The sequence below is a fragment of the Pseudochaenichthys georgianus genome, chromosome 3 (genome assembly GCF_902827115.2).
Source record: "Pseudochaenichthys georgianus chromosome 3, fPseGeo1.2, whole genome shotgun sequence".
NCBI classification, from domain to species: Eukaryota; Metazoa; Chordata; class Actinopteri; order Perciformes; family Channichthyidae; genus Pseudochaenichthys; species Pseudochaenichthys georgianus.
This window is the reverse complement of record NC_047505.1, coordinates 18,719,269-18,733,358: the sequence shown is the minus strand read 5'-3', so window position 1 is coordinate 18,733,358 and position 14,090 is coordinate 18,719,269. Positions and strand designations below refer to the sequence as shown.

At 41.2% G+C, this 14,090-nt stretch overlaps 1 protein-coding gene across 2 annotated transcripts in view; it reads right to left on the bottom strand.

Annotated features, from left to right (window-relative positions):
* Positions 1-3,558: 3,558 nt before the first annotated feature.
* Positions 3,559-14,090, bottom strand: part of prmt3 (protein arginine methyltransferase 3) — an 82,723-nt gene continuing 72,191 nt past the window's right edge. For both annotated transcript variants that reach the window (XM_034075134.1, XM_034075127.2), the window contains exons 14-16: positions 13,719-13,769; positions 12,758-12,845; positions 3,559-3,785 (exon numbers count right to left, since the gene is read on the bottom strand). In XM_034075134.1, coding sequence (XP_033931025.1) covers positions 3,676-3,785; positions 12,758-12,845; positions 13,719-13,769 — 249 coding nt within the window. In that variant the 3' untranslated portion in view covers positions 3,559-3,675. The remainder of the gene's footprint in view (positions 3,786-12,757; positions 12,846-13,718; positions 13,770-14,090) is intronic.

The following is a 14,090-nucleotide window of genomic DNA, read 5'->3' as shown; positions in this document are numbered from 1 at the left end:
TATCCCGCCATAAACATTTAGGCCCGACAATGCAGAAGCTACACAATGTAATAAATGGGGGCATTAGTTGTAGAGGTTTATAATAGTTGGACAGTTAGATAGACGAGGATGGTACACATATTATCATAGACATGCATTAACATGTAAGGTGTAATAAAATACACGGTCTAACACTATGGGCTATAAATGGTCTGAACTATAAATAGTGTTTCCACTTGGCAGGTTTTACGCACTAGAGGTTCTATACGTTCCTTTGTGCGTCAGCAATAGCAGCATTGATCAAGTTAAAAAAGTGGGCGAGGTCTTTAAAAAACTACTCATTTGTTAAAGTCTTACGCAAGAAGGAGGCCTCTTTTTTTCTTAAATCACGTGTGCCAGGAGGAACCAGAGCCAACCACAGAGCTTGGACTGTAAGCAGTGACAGCAGAGGGAAAAAAGTGCCATGGAGATTCTAAAACGCTGCATTGCGCATACCACCCTCCAAGCCTGCCTTTAAACGCCCAATGTATATGCAAGTCCTGTGTGTGGGAATGTATAGGCCTTTCAACAAAAAAAAGGCACAAGCGTACTCGTTTGTATCATCAATTAAGGAAAAGTTGTATGAGTGTTCATTATAAACAGTTCAGGCCTCCTTGCAAAAAAAAAAAAAAAAAAAAAAACACAGAGCCAACACAAGGGAGGGAAACTTGTTTCGTGTTTAAATAGGACACTTTATTGCAACAAATTATTTGTGCCGAATAAAGCAGAAATATCTCCTCCCCTGTGATTGGCTGAGTCACACTGGTTGGTTGGATCTGACAGTCCAATTATAAACGTGTTAACGAAAAACGAGGTAGGCTAGTTGCTTAGCAACCACGATGTTTAGTTAGCTGTTTTTACCATATGCAGGCGAAAAATGGGATAGGCATAACATTTAATACAAATAATAATGATAAAAACCCATTGCCTAGTGGAATGTCTACAACATGTAGGCTACTCAACAATTAATATCTAGCCATTATCCTATTTTTCTTTTCTTAATGAATTAGAATAATTGTGCAACTTTTACCAAGATAAGGTTGGATAATGCTTAACATTAAAGAACAATGCTATCATGTCATCAAATAGTTTCAACTGAACCCCAAAGGCCAAACACTTAGAAAAATATCTCATTAAAATAAAGAAGCGAATCTGCTGAGTGTTTTTAACCTTTTTTTTCACGACACCTGAGCAGGTTGGAGGCAGTGTCCCGGCTGTGATTACTGCGGTTACACAGGGACACTCCGTCCGCTCGCTCATTGTGCACGCGGCGCTGCCTCCCTTGTACATCTCCGGACGGCCCAGATAAGAGCTGCAGCGGTGTGTTAGCCGCCGCCTTCACTTTAATTACATTGTCAACAGAGAATAACTGTAATTGATTTCTGCTCGTCTTCCAGAGTCCGCTGTACAGGGACTACTGCACACACACAGCTATAGGGCCTAGGCCTACTCTACATTTGATTCCCTTGTGGATTTCAAAGAACTGACAGAACATGGGATGCTTTGTACACATCAGTAGAAAAAAGAGCACGTAGGCTATATCGCAAATCCTTCTCTAACGTGAGGAGAGTCCCTAAAATCCGTCCGTCTTGTTTTTCTCACAAACCTTTTTTCAATAGTTTATTTGTGAAGAGACTGCTGATCGAGGAGGTGAACTAACCTCCACGAGGAGTTTCTTGGTGTCTCCTCGTGCTCGTTAATTACATGAGCTCGTGTAATTAATTGACCCCTCCCACTGTCGCCTGACTGATAAGAAGTCTCATCCATCTGAATCGCCTGGGAAGCAGTGATTCAGAGGAGGAGGTCAGCCAAGGGCCCGTGGCATCCATCATCATCATCATCATCATCATCATCATCATCATCATCATCATCATCAGTGTTGGACCTGCATTTGTGTTAGGGAATGTACGTAACAGCGTTAGAAAAACCGTGCTGTAATTGTACTAATAATGACAGTTATACACGCGGTCTGATTTGTTCATGCAGCTGCTTTTTTTTTTTTAAACAGACTCATTTTTTTGCCACGGCCACTATAGTAATACTCTAAATACATGTTGATTTTGTAAAAACAACGTTTCTGAGTCGGTTTTTAATAACTTTAACCAAAGTTAAAGGTGGGGTAGGTAATTTTGGAGAAACCAGCTCGAGTGCGCTAGAATTTGAAAATACACAGCGGAAGAAATCTGCCACTTCCTTACAGAGAGCCCCTCCTCCAACACACACGAACGCGCACATGACCAATGAGGGCACGAGATAAGTTTGTACACAGAAGGCTGACAGGCAGGTAGGCCATCCAGTTATTTTAGCCGGGCCGGCTAAAATGATTGGTCGTGCTTTTTACAGTACTACGGCTTCCACAGATGACATTTTTTATGGATTTTTTGTCAAAGCACTTAAGATATTCATTGCTATCGGGATGTTTAGAGCATTCCATGGAATATATCAAAAAGTGTATCTCGAGCCGGTTTCTCAAACTTACCTACCCCACCTTTAAACTAAATAATGCACATATTATTTTTTTTATATGATAACAAATATGAATCTTCCTTATGCCTTGTGAGGCAACATTTGATAGTACACTAGACATTAACAGACAACATTTTAAAGTAGTAATTCCACCACGTCTAAGGTAATTAATAGCTGACTATAAGGTGATTAAGAACATCTGCATGCTAAAAAAAAGACAGCTGATTATAATTGTATTTCTTCAAGAACCACATATTCAACAGTTACAGCCTCTACTTTTTTCATCCAAAGAATAGCCTGTATGCTCCATTTCATGTCAGTGTGCAGACCAGACTATTCAAATAATGGCAGAGGACACAGAAGCAGTGAACATACATCTCAAGAGATGACTGTCAGCAGGCAGCCAGCCGCAGTCTGTCCCTCTTCCTCTTCCTCCTCACAGACCACTACACTATCCCATCCCATCGTCCAGGATTCATCATCTCAGGCAAAGAAGAACAGGAACAAATATTTAATTGTAAGCAGAGCTTGCTCAATGAAATATGTAAAGAGGCTTCAGTCAGCCTTTTTAAAGCTGAAATTAATTTTGCGTTGTCCCAGTAAACTCACGGAAGATGGATGATGCCTCCGGTGAGATATCATGCAGCTCAAAGTAGGACAATAAGGAGGAGAATGTGGAGGGAAATTAGGAGAAATACTTGGCAAAAGGACAAAATGTCTTTACGAAGAACTGGCGGACAGTTCGTCTCAGTGTTTTTCCTTTAGTTAGACATTTCGATGAAACAGGAGTGTAAAGGTGCACAATAAGAGTAATTTCAACCGTTAAGTTTGTGTGGATTTGGTTATTTTCAAGTCATAAGACGTTTAAGTTTAAAACTGGGCCAAATTTAAAAGTTGAGCATTTTTAGACATTAGGTTATAGTTGTTTCAACAGTGTGTATATGACTGCATTTCAAGGTGCATCACATTTAAATTGAGTTAATGCCACTTAAAACAATGATTACATTTAACAATTTCAAAACCTTCCTTAAATGATGTACCAATGAATCAAATAAATAACAAACTCACAAGGAATCTCATATGTCATGTTTTTTTATTTATTACAAGACACAAGATACATTCTGAATACATGAATGTTCAGTTAAAATGTGGGTTATATTTACTGTATGTTGTGTCATGCGATAGCTGACATTATTGCAGGCTATAAATCAGCTTCCTGTCTCGGAGGTCAAATGTTACGAACAGCGAGCGCGGGTCCTTCTTGTTTTTACGCACAGTGATCTTTCCCTGGAGTTCCTCTCCTGAAAAAAAGAAGAGATAAATACTAATCAGTGTAGTTCGTTCAAATTGTATAAAGGAAAAACCTTCACTGGAGTGTCCCTCGTCCTTTAAGTGTGAGTCACAGAAGGCCGCTGTTGAAGGGTTAAGTTGGAAAGATCTGGGACACGGTCGGCCATCCCTCCTGAGTGCAAATGTAAATATGAAAAAAAGCAGGACTTTGATTTGAGTTTCACGCTTTGAAGTTTCTCAGGACACTTGGTGGCAAATAAGATTGAAGTTGACTGTAAGACAGAGGGAAGAGTTGGTTTTTACCTCAAAGTTGATTTTGAAATGTCTTCCAATCAGGTGGCATTTATAATAATGGGGGGGAAGCTCAATAGCAGAAGACACATTCATTTAAATTGACAGCTGGAACAAAAAGATACTGTACTTGGACCATATATAGACACTGTAGCTGTTGCCATTTCCATATACTGATTGTATATACTCCACATGGTTCACAGGGAAGAACACTAAAATATACAAACACCTTCTTCTAGATGTCTGTATAAATAATGGCCCTAAGCATGTTGATTCCTACCGAAATGATTACGTCCGGGTCACAAATATTACGTTTTTTTTTGTAAATGGTACGTTTAAGTCTTCAAATTGCTGGGTATTAGGTTTTTAGCAACCTTTACTGAAATAGAACCAAGTAAAACCCGTGCGGGGGAACAGTGTGGCTCATTGATGTATAATTCTAACAAATAATTAAATTACGATGTGTGTTTTATTTTCTCCACTTGGAAAACAGTTGCTTTTGTTCTGGGATAGCATGTATGTTAAGTTATTCCTGTTTGCTTCTTTCTTTTTTCACCAACATGTTTGTGAACAAATGGCTGAGAATAAGAGTTGTTGTTGACGTTGAGACAAACCAAATAATTAAAATCCTTAATCATAAAAAAAAAAATCTGATTAGCATTCTCAGTATATATCAACTAGAACATCTACGCCTTTATATAGTAGACTTTAAAAAACATCAAAGGCAGAAAAATCAATCAGTGGGTTCATAATAAAAGAGAAATGAATAAATGCTCATAAAAATACATTTTCCTGACGCCCTGCAGCAGTACAGTGCTGCTGAGCTCAGGACTCTGCAGTACGAGCAAAGACACACACTGGTGCTTACAGAAATGATGATGTGTGTAAAGGCAATATGGTTAAATGTATGCTAATAAGCAAGATCGTGTACGGGTGTATGTGGACGTGCTAAAAACTCCAGATGGCAGCGAGGAAGAAGTGCATTTACAGTACGACGCACGAGCGATCGAGAGGCCGGAAGAGGAGGCTGATGATTATGACGCATAATCACTCTGATTAACTTCACGTTTGACTGCTGGAGGTAAATGAATGTTTAACCACACGGCAAACAAGCATCCTTTCACCCCCACCCTCCTCTCCATGCTACACACTCTTCATAGCTGGAGGTTAAAAGAGGACGAGGAGAGAAAAATGCTGACTGTGGCACTTTCTCCGTTGAAGCGTTCGCCATCACTGCTGTCACATCTCACTCGTTACCATGCCAACACCGCTGTCACAGAGTCTTTGCGGCTGGCGCCGCTCTCTGGGTCTGTAGGTCCATTGCAGAAAAATGGCAGATTGACACCGCCTGTACACTGCGAGTGCTTTAGTCAAATGTAGAGACAACATCTCCTGTTCAAAGTAAAAACTGTACATTTAAAAATACTGTCGTTGTACAGCATTAAAAAGTAACAAGAAACCAAACAATGGCAGAATCAAGACTTGGGTAAAGTTTTTAAATTTGCCATGGAGCTGTTGAGAGGGACCTCCTCAAAGTTCTTTAGTTGTCAAAAAAGGCACAGCATGCCTTCAGGGTAATTAGAAACATAGCACAATGGACCTTAATAACCATATTGTGTAAAGACAAGGCTGGGACATCACCCCTTGTATAATAAGGAGCCTTGCCGGGGTATAACTAACCTCATTCAGGAAAGAGATTGAGGTTTTCCGGAAAGTATTTTAGGTAATAGATTGAGGCACTGCTTGAATGACTTTTTCAAGTTCAGAAGAAGAAAGAGACAGCTGTGTTTTAACATGACCGGATGACAGAAATAATTAGCAAATGAAAGTTAAAGGCCCAAACATTTAAATATCTGGCTTTCTTGAGTGACTCAGCTTGTTACTGTACACAACAGTAAATGTTGCAAGACTGGTACAGATGTAGTCAGTAACACGAATGTAGACGGGGCCTATCTTCCGCTCCATCACCAACTTGCATCGCGTCCATGGTCAAACTACAATTTCAATGAACAATTATGTGCATTTGAATACAGAACCTGTAGTTAGGGGGACATGATTTTGTTATCAAAAGTTTGAGCAGTCTATGTTTGCATTGGCTATCATCTGATGACTTTCGATTATTATTATTTGTATCTTATTATTATTTGTATCTTATAAGATACAAATAAACTCTTAACTAAGTGAAGCCTGGCTACTTGGTAAATACAGGCCTAATTATCGTCTCTGAACTCTAACTTTGTTCTCCCATGTAAAAATGGCTAGCCCGATCCCAGAGGCTAATTTGTTGTTGGACCAATAGCCGATGGGTTGCAATGTTGGCCCATCTGTAACGGAAACGTTCACACAGATTTCCTGGTTTGTGTTTTGCTAAACACTGCTAATCTCTGTTCATAGGCTAATGTTAAGGATGTACATAAAAAATATATATTCAAACTCATTTGGATTTTTTTCATTTGATAGGAATATAAAAAAGTAGCCTCAATTTACCCTAGCTATGGTAACAGCAACAGAGCCCGATTCTCATGGGAGTCACTGATGGCTGCAGTCCAAACTCAAGTTGGCGAAAAGCTGTTTAAGGTCAAAGGCATAATTGTTTGACATTTGGTGAACTTTTTGGAGAGAAAAAGGTGTGGGACCAAGAACGTTTGCCATCAAAATAACTGCAGAAAAATGTCCAACTAACCCCTCATGTTTTACATTAAAGTACTGAAACATATGAACCGGATGTCTGCCGCAATTCGACTTCAGCAGCTCTGCTGTAATCAGTCAGACCCAACTCCCCCTGGAAGAGGCTTCAGTAAACTGGCCACTCAGATGCTGGGAGAAAAAGTTAACCATGTGTGGAAATGAGTCGGGGAATGGAGGCGGCCTTTCACTGCGATGTCGTACATCAACATGCCAGTGTCATTAAGCACAATCAGGCCCACAGAAACAGCCAAACCCAGCCTTCCTCCATGAAATGACACTGGAAATACAAGACTCGCACTACTGAATCATTTCAACTGTTGTCATTTACATTTAACCAGTCACACTCCTACTGTACAGTATGTGTAGCTCCTGCAGTGGGGGCTGGAGGTGACTGTGCTGAAGTACTACAGTACTGAGGCTCAGCTTTTTTACAAAAAAACACCATGATGTTCTTCAACAGAGCAGATTTGTTAAATCTGAGTTTTATCTTAACAATATGTCCAATTAAACAGGAAATTCCAATGATTTTATGTTAGGCGTATTTAGTATCGGTATTACTCACTGTCCCTCTCTATCAATACGAGGGAAGGACAGAGAGCTACATTAGCTTTATGTTGCATTCCACAAATGATTCAAATGTTCATAAAGGCGTAAGAAAAAAATGTATACATGAAAAACAAAATGAAAAAGAAAAAACGTTTGTCTACAATGCTCTTAGGATTCCTATCTGTTAAGAGGAATAATTCAAGCATAGAATGCACCCACTTCCTGTTCAGCCCCTCTCTGAAACGGCACTGATGCTCACGGTCACATTTCAGACACATCTGTTTGATTTTCTCCCTCTTGCTGCAGTCTACCTTCATTTCATCCGTTGTTACTTCTCAGGCCTTACTCTTCAGTGAAGAACTAAGAAGCCAAGCTGATGAAGGGTTAATCCCATGCACCAGTGTGTAGACAGAAAAGCAGTATGTTGAATTACAGGCCTGAAGAAGCTGAAGGTTGGCTCGACCCCTGCTGTTGGAAAGCTCAAGGACCTTCAGAGTTCAAACAAGGGGCCAGGACGAGAGAGTTAGTGAGCCTGGACAGGTGAGGGCGGGGCGGAATGGAGATTTGGATGAGCTACAGCCCCACTCGGGACAGGGGAGGTGACTCATGAAAGTGGGAGGGAACAAAAACCATCTGACTGTCCAATGGAAGTCCAGACAAGAAGAAACGCCCATGGCGCAGGTAACCAGGCCACGGCCTCACCTCGAGGATCATGGGACTGTCTTGCAGGAGAAAACAAAATGTGACCTCCTTTTCTCTGGTTACATTAAGTAAGGTAATGCTGTGAATAAAAGGACCCTCCTCTTCAATACTGGAGCTACACAAACACAGCAAAGCATGACAAATGATTCGCTGTTCAATTTAATACGCTGCCAGCCGGGAGAATTTGCAGGGATGTTTTGTTCCAGCCTGCTGCGTGGCTTCTCTCTTCTGCCGGCACCTCCCACAGAAGAGCGGCCGCAGAGTTAATTACTGCTGCACTCGTACAAACACATCAAATAGGATTCGTTCTCCGCTATGATAAATCACCACAGACAGAGTCGGTATTAGAACAAACCACTGGATGTTTTTGCCCTGCCCCTCGATACAGCCGTTCAGAGCTGAAGGTGCTTCTCAGTCAACACCAAGGAGGAGAGTCCAGTGTGTGTGTGAGTGTCTGTGTGTAAGAAAGTTTTATCATCTTCAAGGTGACTTTAGGAAGTTTCCTCTTACAGCCAGAGGGAGTTAAGTATAGAACTATGCAAGTACTCTTGTGAATTTCAGCGTGTAAAGGAGCAGTGTGTGTGTGTGTGTGTGTGTGTGTGTGTGTGTGTGTGTGTGTGTTGTAAAGTACTCCATAGGGGCATAGCAGGCAGCCAGTAAAGGCTGTTAAAAACTCAATTTCTGGTTTACGGCCCCTGGAGGAGGCTGTGGACCGTCAGGGTGCCGTTGTGGATCGAGGACATCAATAACCTGCCGCTCACTCACACACTTCCACATTCATTTTGTACTTTCTTTAACATTTTCCTCCTTAAACTTGGCTAGACTCAGCTATGGATAGGAACTGGCTGGTTCTGAGCTCAGACTGTGAACATGTGTGTGTTTACATGTGTCAGAATGCCTTCAGGTAACTCCAAGAGCCCAAATGCTCTGCTGAAAGTGGTTTGTGTTAGGAAAATGTTTTTTTCATCTTCATTAACAATTTTGTAAAAATGCATTTGATATACTTCTAACGGTGTATCAACTGTAGGAAGGCTATACAGACAAGGGGAAAAAACTGCCAGCTGGTGGATTTGAACGATTTACATTTTGGCTAAGTGGCACTAATGCCCAAATGAAAAGTGTTCACCTTCTTTCGAGCATTAATGTGCTCGGTAGTGCTACATGGCTAGCTTTGTGGTTCGTCCGAAATAAACGATAACTGTGATTTCAAGTTAATGAGCTAACAAGCAAGGTATGGTCAGCGCAGGGCCCCTTCAAATTGTTGTAAAATTAACCCCACTGCAATATCCGCTATATGCATGCAAACATTTTCGCAGCAACACAAACACGCCAAGAGGTTGAAGTTATGCATGACGTATAAGACCCATCCCCCTTCAGTTTTTCAATTATAGGGAGATTAACTATGGAAACCAGACTGTTTCATGTTTATTTTGACGGTTCATTTTAACATGGGGGTCTATTGCCCCTTTCACACCAACTCAGTTCCCGTTCTAGCTCCGTGCTAGGGCTTTTCTGGTTCGGAACCGGTTCTTCTTTTCAGCCCCCGTTTTGTTCACACCGCCCAGAGCCCGACTGGTGCTGCTACTGCTGCCTCATGACGTCACCGTTTACGTCATTGATTTTGTCTCCAACGGCGCTCACTACAACAACAATGGAGGACTGCGTCGGGTCGATGATCTTGTTGCTTTTAATCATACGAAGCCAGATTAAATCAAATAACGACTTCTCCAACCTTATACTTTTCTCCGGAGTGCCTTGGTTCATTGTTTATTAATGTGTTTCAGCAGCATTTACCGACTGCTGCTCTTCCACCGGAGTTTATTCTCCCGTTAGCTCACAAGGCAGCGGCCACTGTAAAGTATTCACTGTCCAACTGTCACAAAAGCAGCTGATACATATCCCCAATTCCCCATAAGTGAATGTGTGTCAGTCTGAATTGACGCTGTTTGGTATCACAACGCTGTTATGAAAGTGTCTCTGGTATAAATGGGTGATGTTAGCATAGCAACCGAAGCTAAACTGACTATCTTGACTACTTGTTGTTGCTATCCTATTGTGGCATAAGCCGTTTTCTACAGGCACATTTTACCGGCGTATTTTTCATCATGATTCTACTTGTGATAGTCGGACAGGACAACCTGTGCAGCCCATGTGTATTGATTCCATCCAATAGCTGCTATAATACAAAACAAAACTTCTGCCTGCTCTCCACAATGAAGAATAACAGCGAACGGATGGTCAAAGTAAGGTAGAAATAAACAGAATCACACGAAGCCTGGTTAGTGTTGCCTGACTTTATAAAGTGTTTTTTTTTAATAAGTGTGTGATTGCGTTCTAGTCATTTTGCTCAGCGCTACTGCTTGTTACACTTTTATTTTCCGTAGGCTACTCGCCATAAACTGTTAGCTCAGGTTAATCTCGCCCCCCTCCGACGTAAGCGTGACATATGCGGTTCTTGCTTCTAGACCGTCCATTTTTTGGTGCTTGAAACTAACCGGATTCCGGAGCTTAGAGGCGGCTCCGCTGCGGTGTGAACAGGAAAAACCGGTGCTTTTCAGGCTCTAGCTCCGAACCGGCCCTGGAACCGCGTTAGTGTGAAAAGGGCATGTGTGGATTGACTCGCTTTTGTAGCCAGCCTCAAGGGGCTGTTTTAGGAAATGCGGTTTCTGGTACTTATTTTTGAGCTTTGAATTTAAGAAGAGAAATAGGGAGGGAAAAGTTATTCATGTTGTAACTTCTGTGAAATTTGTGAAAAATCTAAGGAAAACAAAACACCAAGTCTCTTAGTAAGGCATTGATCCTTCACAAGGTGATGATCCTAAAACATTGGTCAAGAATCACCTATACTGTAGGTGTCCCACTTCTTTGAAAAGTAATTGTAAATGCCATATGTATGATATAATTGACATCATGTTCATCAAGCCACCATTCAGAACTTTCTCGAGCCCTGTACGGTGCATCTGCATTCATGAGGTTTCTCTGCTCTGCACAATTGAAAGAGGGAACAGAGCCTGACATTCTGCACCAGATAATAAAAATAAATCTGTCTCCGTTTCGCCCTGCAGCTTCCCGCGCCGTACTGTGTTAGCATACTGTCGTGCTCAGCTCTCAGTCAGCTGTGTTTATCTGAGCCAGCGGAGTGTGAATCCTGCGATAGCGTTAGAGCAACGTCAGAGGTTTTGATGTTCTTATCGCCCCGGCTGAGCGTGGCTAAGGGCCCGCCGGACATCAAGCATCTCCGTTCCGCCGCAGGTCATTTGTTACAGTAGACTCAATCTAATATCTGGTCAGCAAGTGGACAGCTCGCACAGAGGCTCATCCATCCCCACATCAGCAGACACATCTGCGATTCCCACTATGATAACGCGCACAGAGCCAGAGTAGGAGTAGTAAGCATCTTTTATAGTTTGTTTCAATGGTAATAATAAAAACATATATTTGTCCTGTATTTAGTTAATTGCTAAACCACTCCGAGATCAGGAAGGTACTTCCTTGGATAAATACAGAGTATGTATACAGTTGTACTCCAAGTATGAGTAGAAAAACTATGGATAGAAAACCTCCTGAAATCCTAAAAGTCTCAAAAATGAAAGCCAGCTTGAAGTGCCTTAGTTATTTTTCATTTGCCTCAAAGTTTTTGCTACCGTTTGTTTCACTTTGCATTAAAGCCAAACTGTGTAACTTTTTTAAACAGTTAAAGCTTGAACATATAGAGTCGATCATAAATCTATCGATCATAAATCTGTCGATCATAAATCTATCGATTCGATTTACAATAAAAAAATTATAAAAGTAGGGTAGACATGTGGATATTATCCGACTGAACAAAACGTGATCTGTCTCTTAAATGTGTGTCAACCACAGACCTTATTTCCAGCTATTTTCCAAATCCTATGGAGAATGCATTGTCGAAGGAGCCCATGCGCAGCTTACTTCCGGGTTTTAGGACGCGTCACTGTGGCGCTCTATTGCAACAGTATGACAAGATATGTCAAATACTTAACAGACACTGAAACACTGCTTTCTGGTAATTGTGAGAATCAGTTTTTTTATTATCGTTTTGTTTTTTAAAAAGTGTTTTGGGTAGTATCTGCCCTGTTGGCAATGCCAGATTTGATCAAAATGGTAAAAACACGTGTGCTAAAGTTATCAGGTTTTTGCCCAGATGATGACACACTAAAGTAAAAGAGCAAAATGTGACACAAGATGCTCAGCCATGTCTGCTGGAGTTTGAACCTGTTATTTCAGAGAACATCTAGCTACGCCTCACAGCTAAAACGTTTAATATTCTTTTAATCTTCTAACACGCTGATTCTATAAATATTTCACTGGTCAGTTGCAAAGAGCTCCTCTTGTAGCGTGTCATGATTCAGAGGCCTGCAAGCGGCTATCAGATGAAGTTTTACATGCTGTCTCTGATGGCTGAATGTGATTTGTTTTGATCCCTCGCTGTCTCTGTGGGTGACACATAACGGGTGTCAACCAGCCTGACTACATCTCCACCACAGACAGATTACCTGCCGCGGCTCGCTATGACACACTACCAAGCTCCACGAGAGGAAAATAAAATCATGAAAGAAAGTAAATCCATACCTCGCAAACGTAAATGAAACACATAATGGAGCTTATCCACACATGCAAACTCTTGGACAAGTAATATGTTCATGAGAGTTGACAAAGTAAAAGATCTTAATGTTCTGTTGAAAAAAATCTACGGTTTGTTTCCTAAAGGGGACGTGGACTGTGTGTTACTGACCTGCTTGAACAGAGAAAGGCTTCTCCAGTAGGAAGATTGTCTGTTTCCAGTGTGTCTTTGTTGCCTGAGGACCCGTGGAGAACATCACCTAGTGCAACATAGTGAGAAAAAAACAGCATTGACGTCACAAATAACGCTCCTAACAGCTAGGAGCACTTTGTCACATTGTGGATTTTGCAAAAAACTAACACTTTTAAATGCTTAAGCACATCAAATCTATTTTTAGTAATGGACCACTTTTAAAATTACATTTGGATAAGTTTCTGGAAAAATCGACAGAAAACAATAGCAATGAGCCCTAATTTGAGCACATAAGCAACTATGCTATCCAGAATTATGTAGTTTCTTGTGAGCCCATATTCAATAGTTACAGAGAGCAATACAATTTAAAAAGTGGATTTTATTTATAAGTAGTTCTGTGTAAAGATGATATTTTTAGGAATAAAGAAAGGAAGAAGAATAAACCTGTTTTTAAAAACAGGAAAACCTACTGGAGATCCTGAATGAGTATTGTTCAGTTTTAAAAGGAACAGCACCAGTCCTTGGTATCAATCTTCTACTTTGTGGTGTCTGTTACAGTCAATCCACTCTTACACTTCTGTGTCTAAACCTTTATAGCCTAGCCTGCACTGCAAAAGAAACCTAACCTAACCAGCATTTATAAAGCAAACAGATAATAACATGATACATAGTTGCCCCCTTAGTTTTCTGGATGATCCATAGTATGCAGTTTGAGTCTCAGGTACAAAAGGCAGTGCAATCAAAAGGCATATCTGTATTGCTCACAGAGCTTGGCATCGGCTGTTCCAACTGGCCGGCTCTGTTGGGTAAGTGCTTATATCAGCAGTCGGCTAGGACGCCCGTCGATTGCCTGCGAACGCCTCAGGGAGGAGGGATACGCTAAAGCGTGAACATAATTGAGTTTCCGTTAAATGGCTTGGCTGTTGCCGATGCTGCTTACCTTGTTGCTGCAGCCTTTGTCAAAGAAAATGTCAAAGTAGCCCACAATTGCCTGCAATGAAATATGAGGGGCGTGTTAGAATGTGACAGTATAATAAACATCTGGATTTGTTTGACTACATTGCAACCCTGACATGCAGAGCTGAGAGAGGCAGGAGGCAGAACAACTCTCAGGGTTTTAATGAGCAATGTAAGCTAAATGAGCTGCTGTGTTTAGGAAGAAGGCAGTAAAACCAAACTGAGAATAACATTCATCCTCAATTATTTACAGGTATCTTTACACTACTTACCAAACCTAAAGACAAATAGGAATGTTGGTTAGTTGGCTTGCCATGCTCACCATGTCATTGTCGTGTGTGTGTGTGTGTGTGTG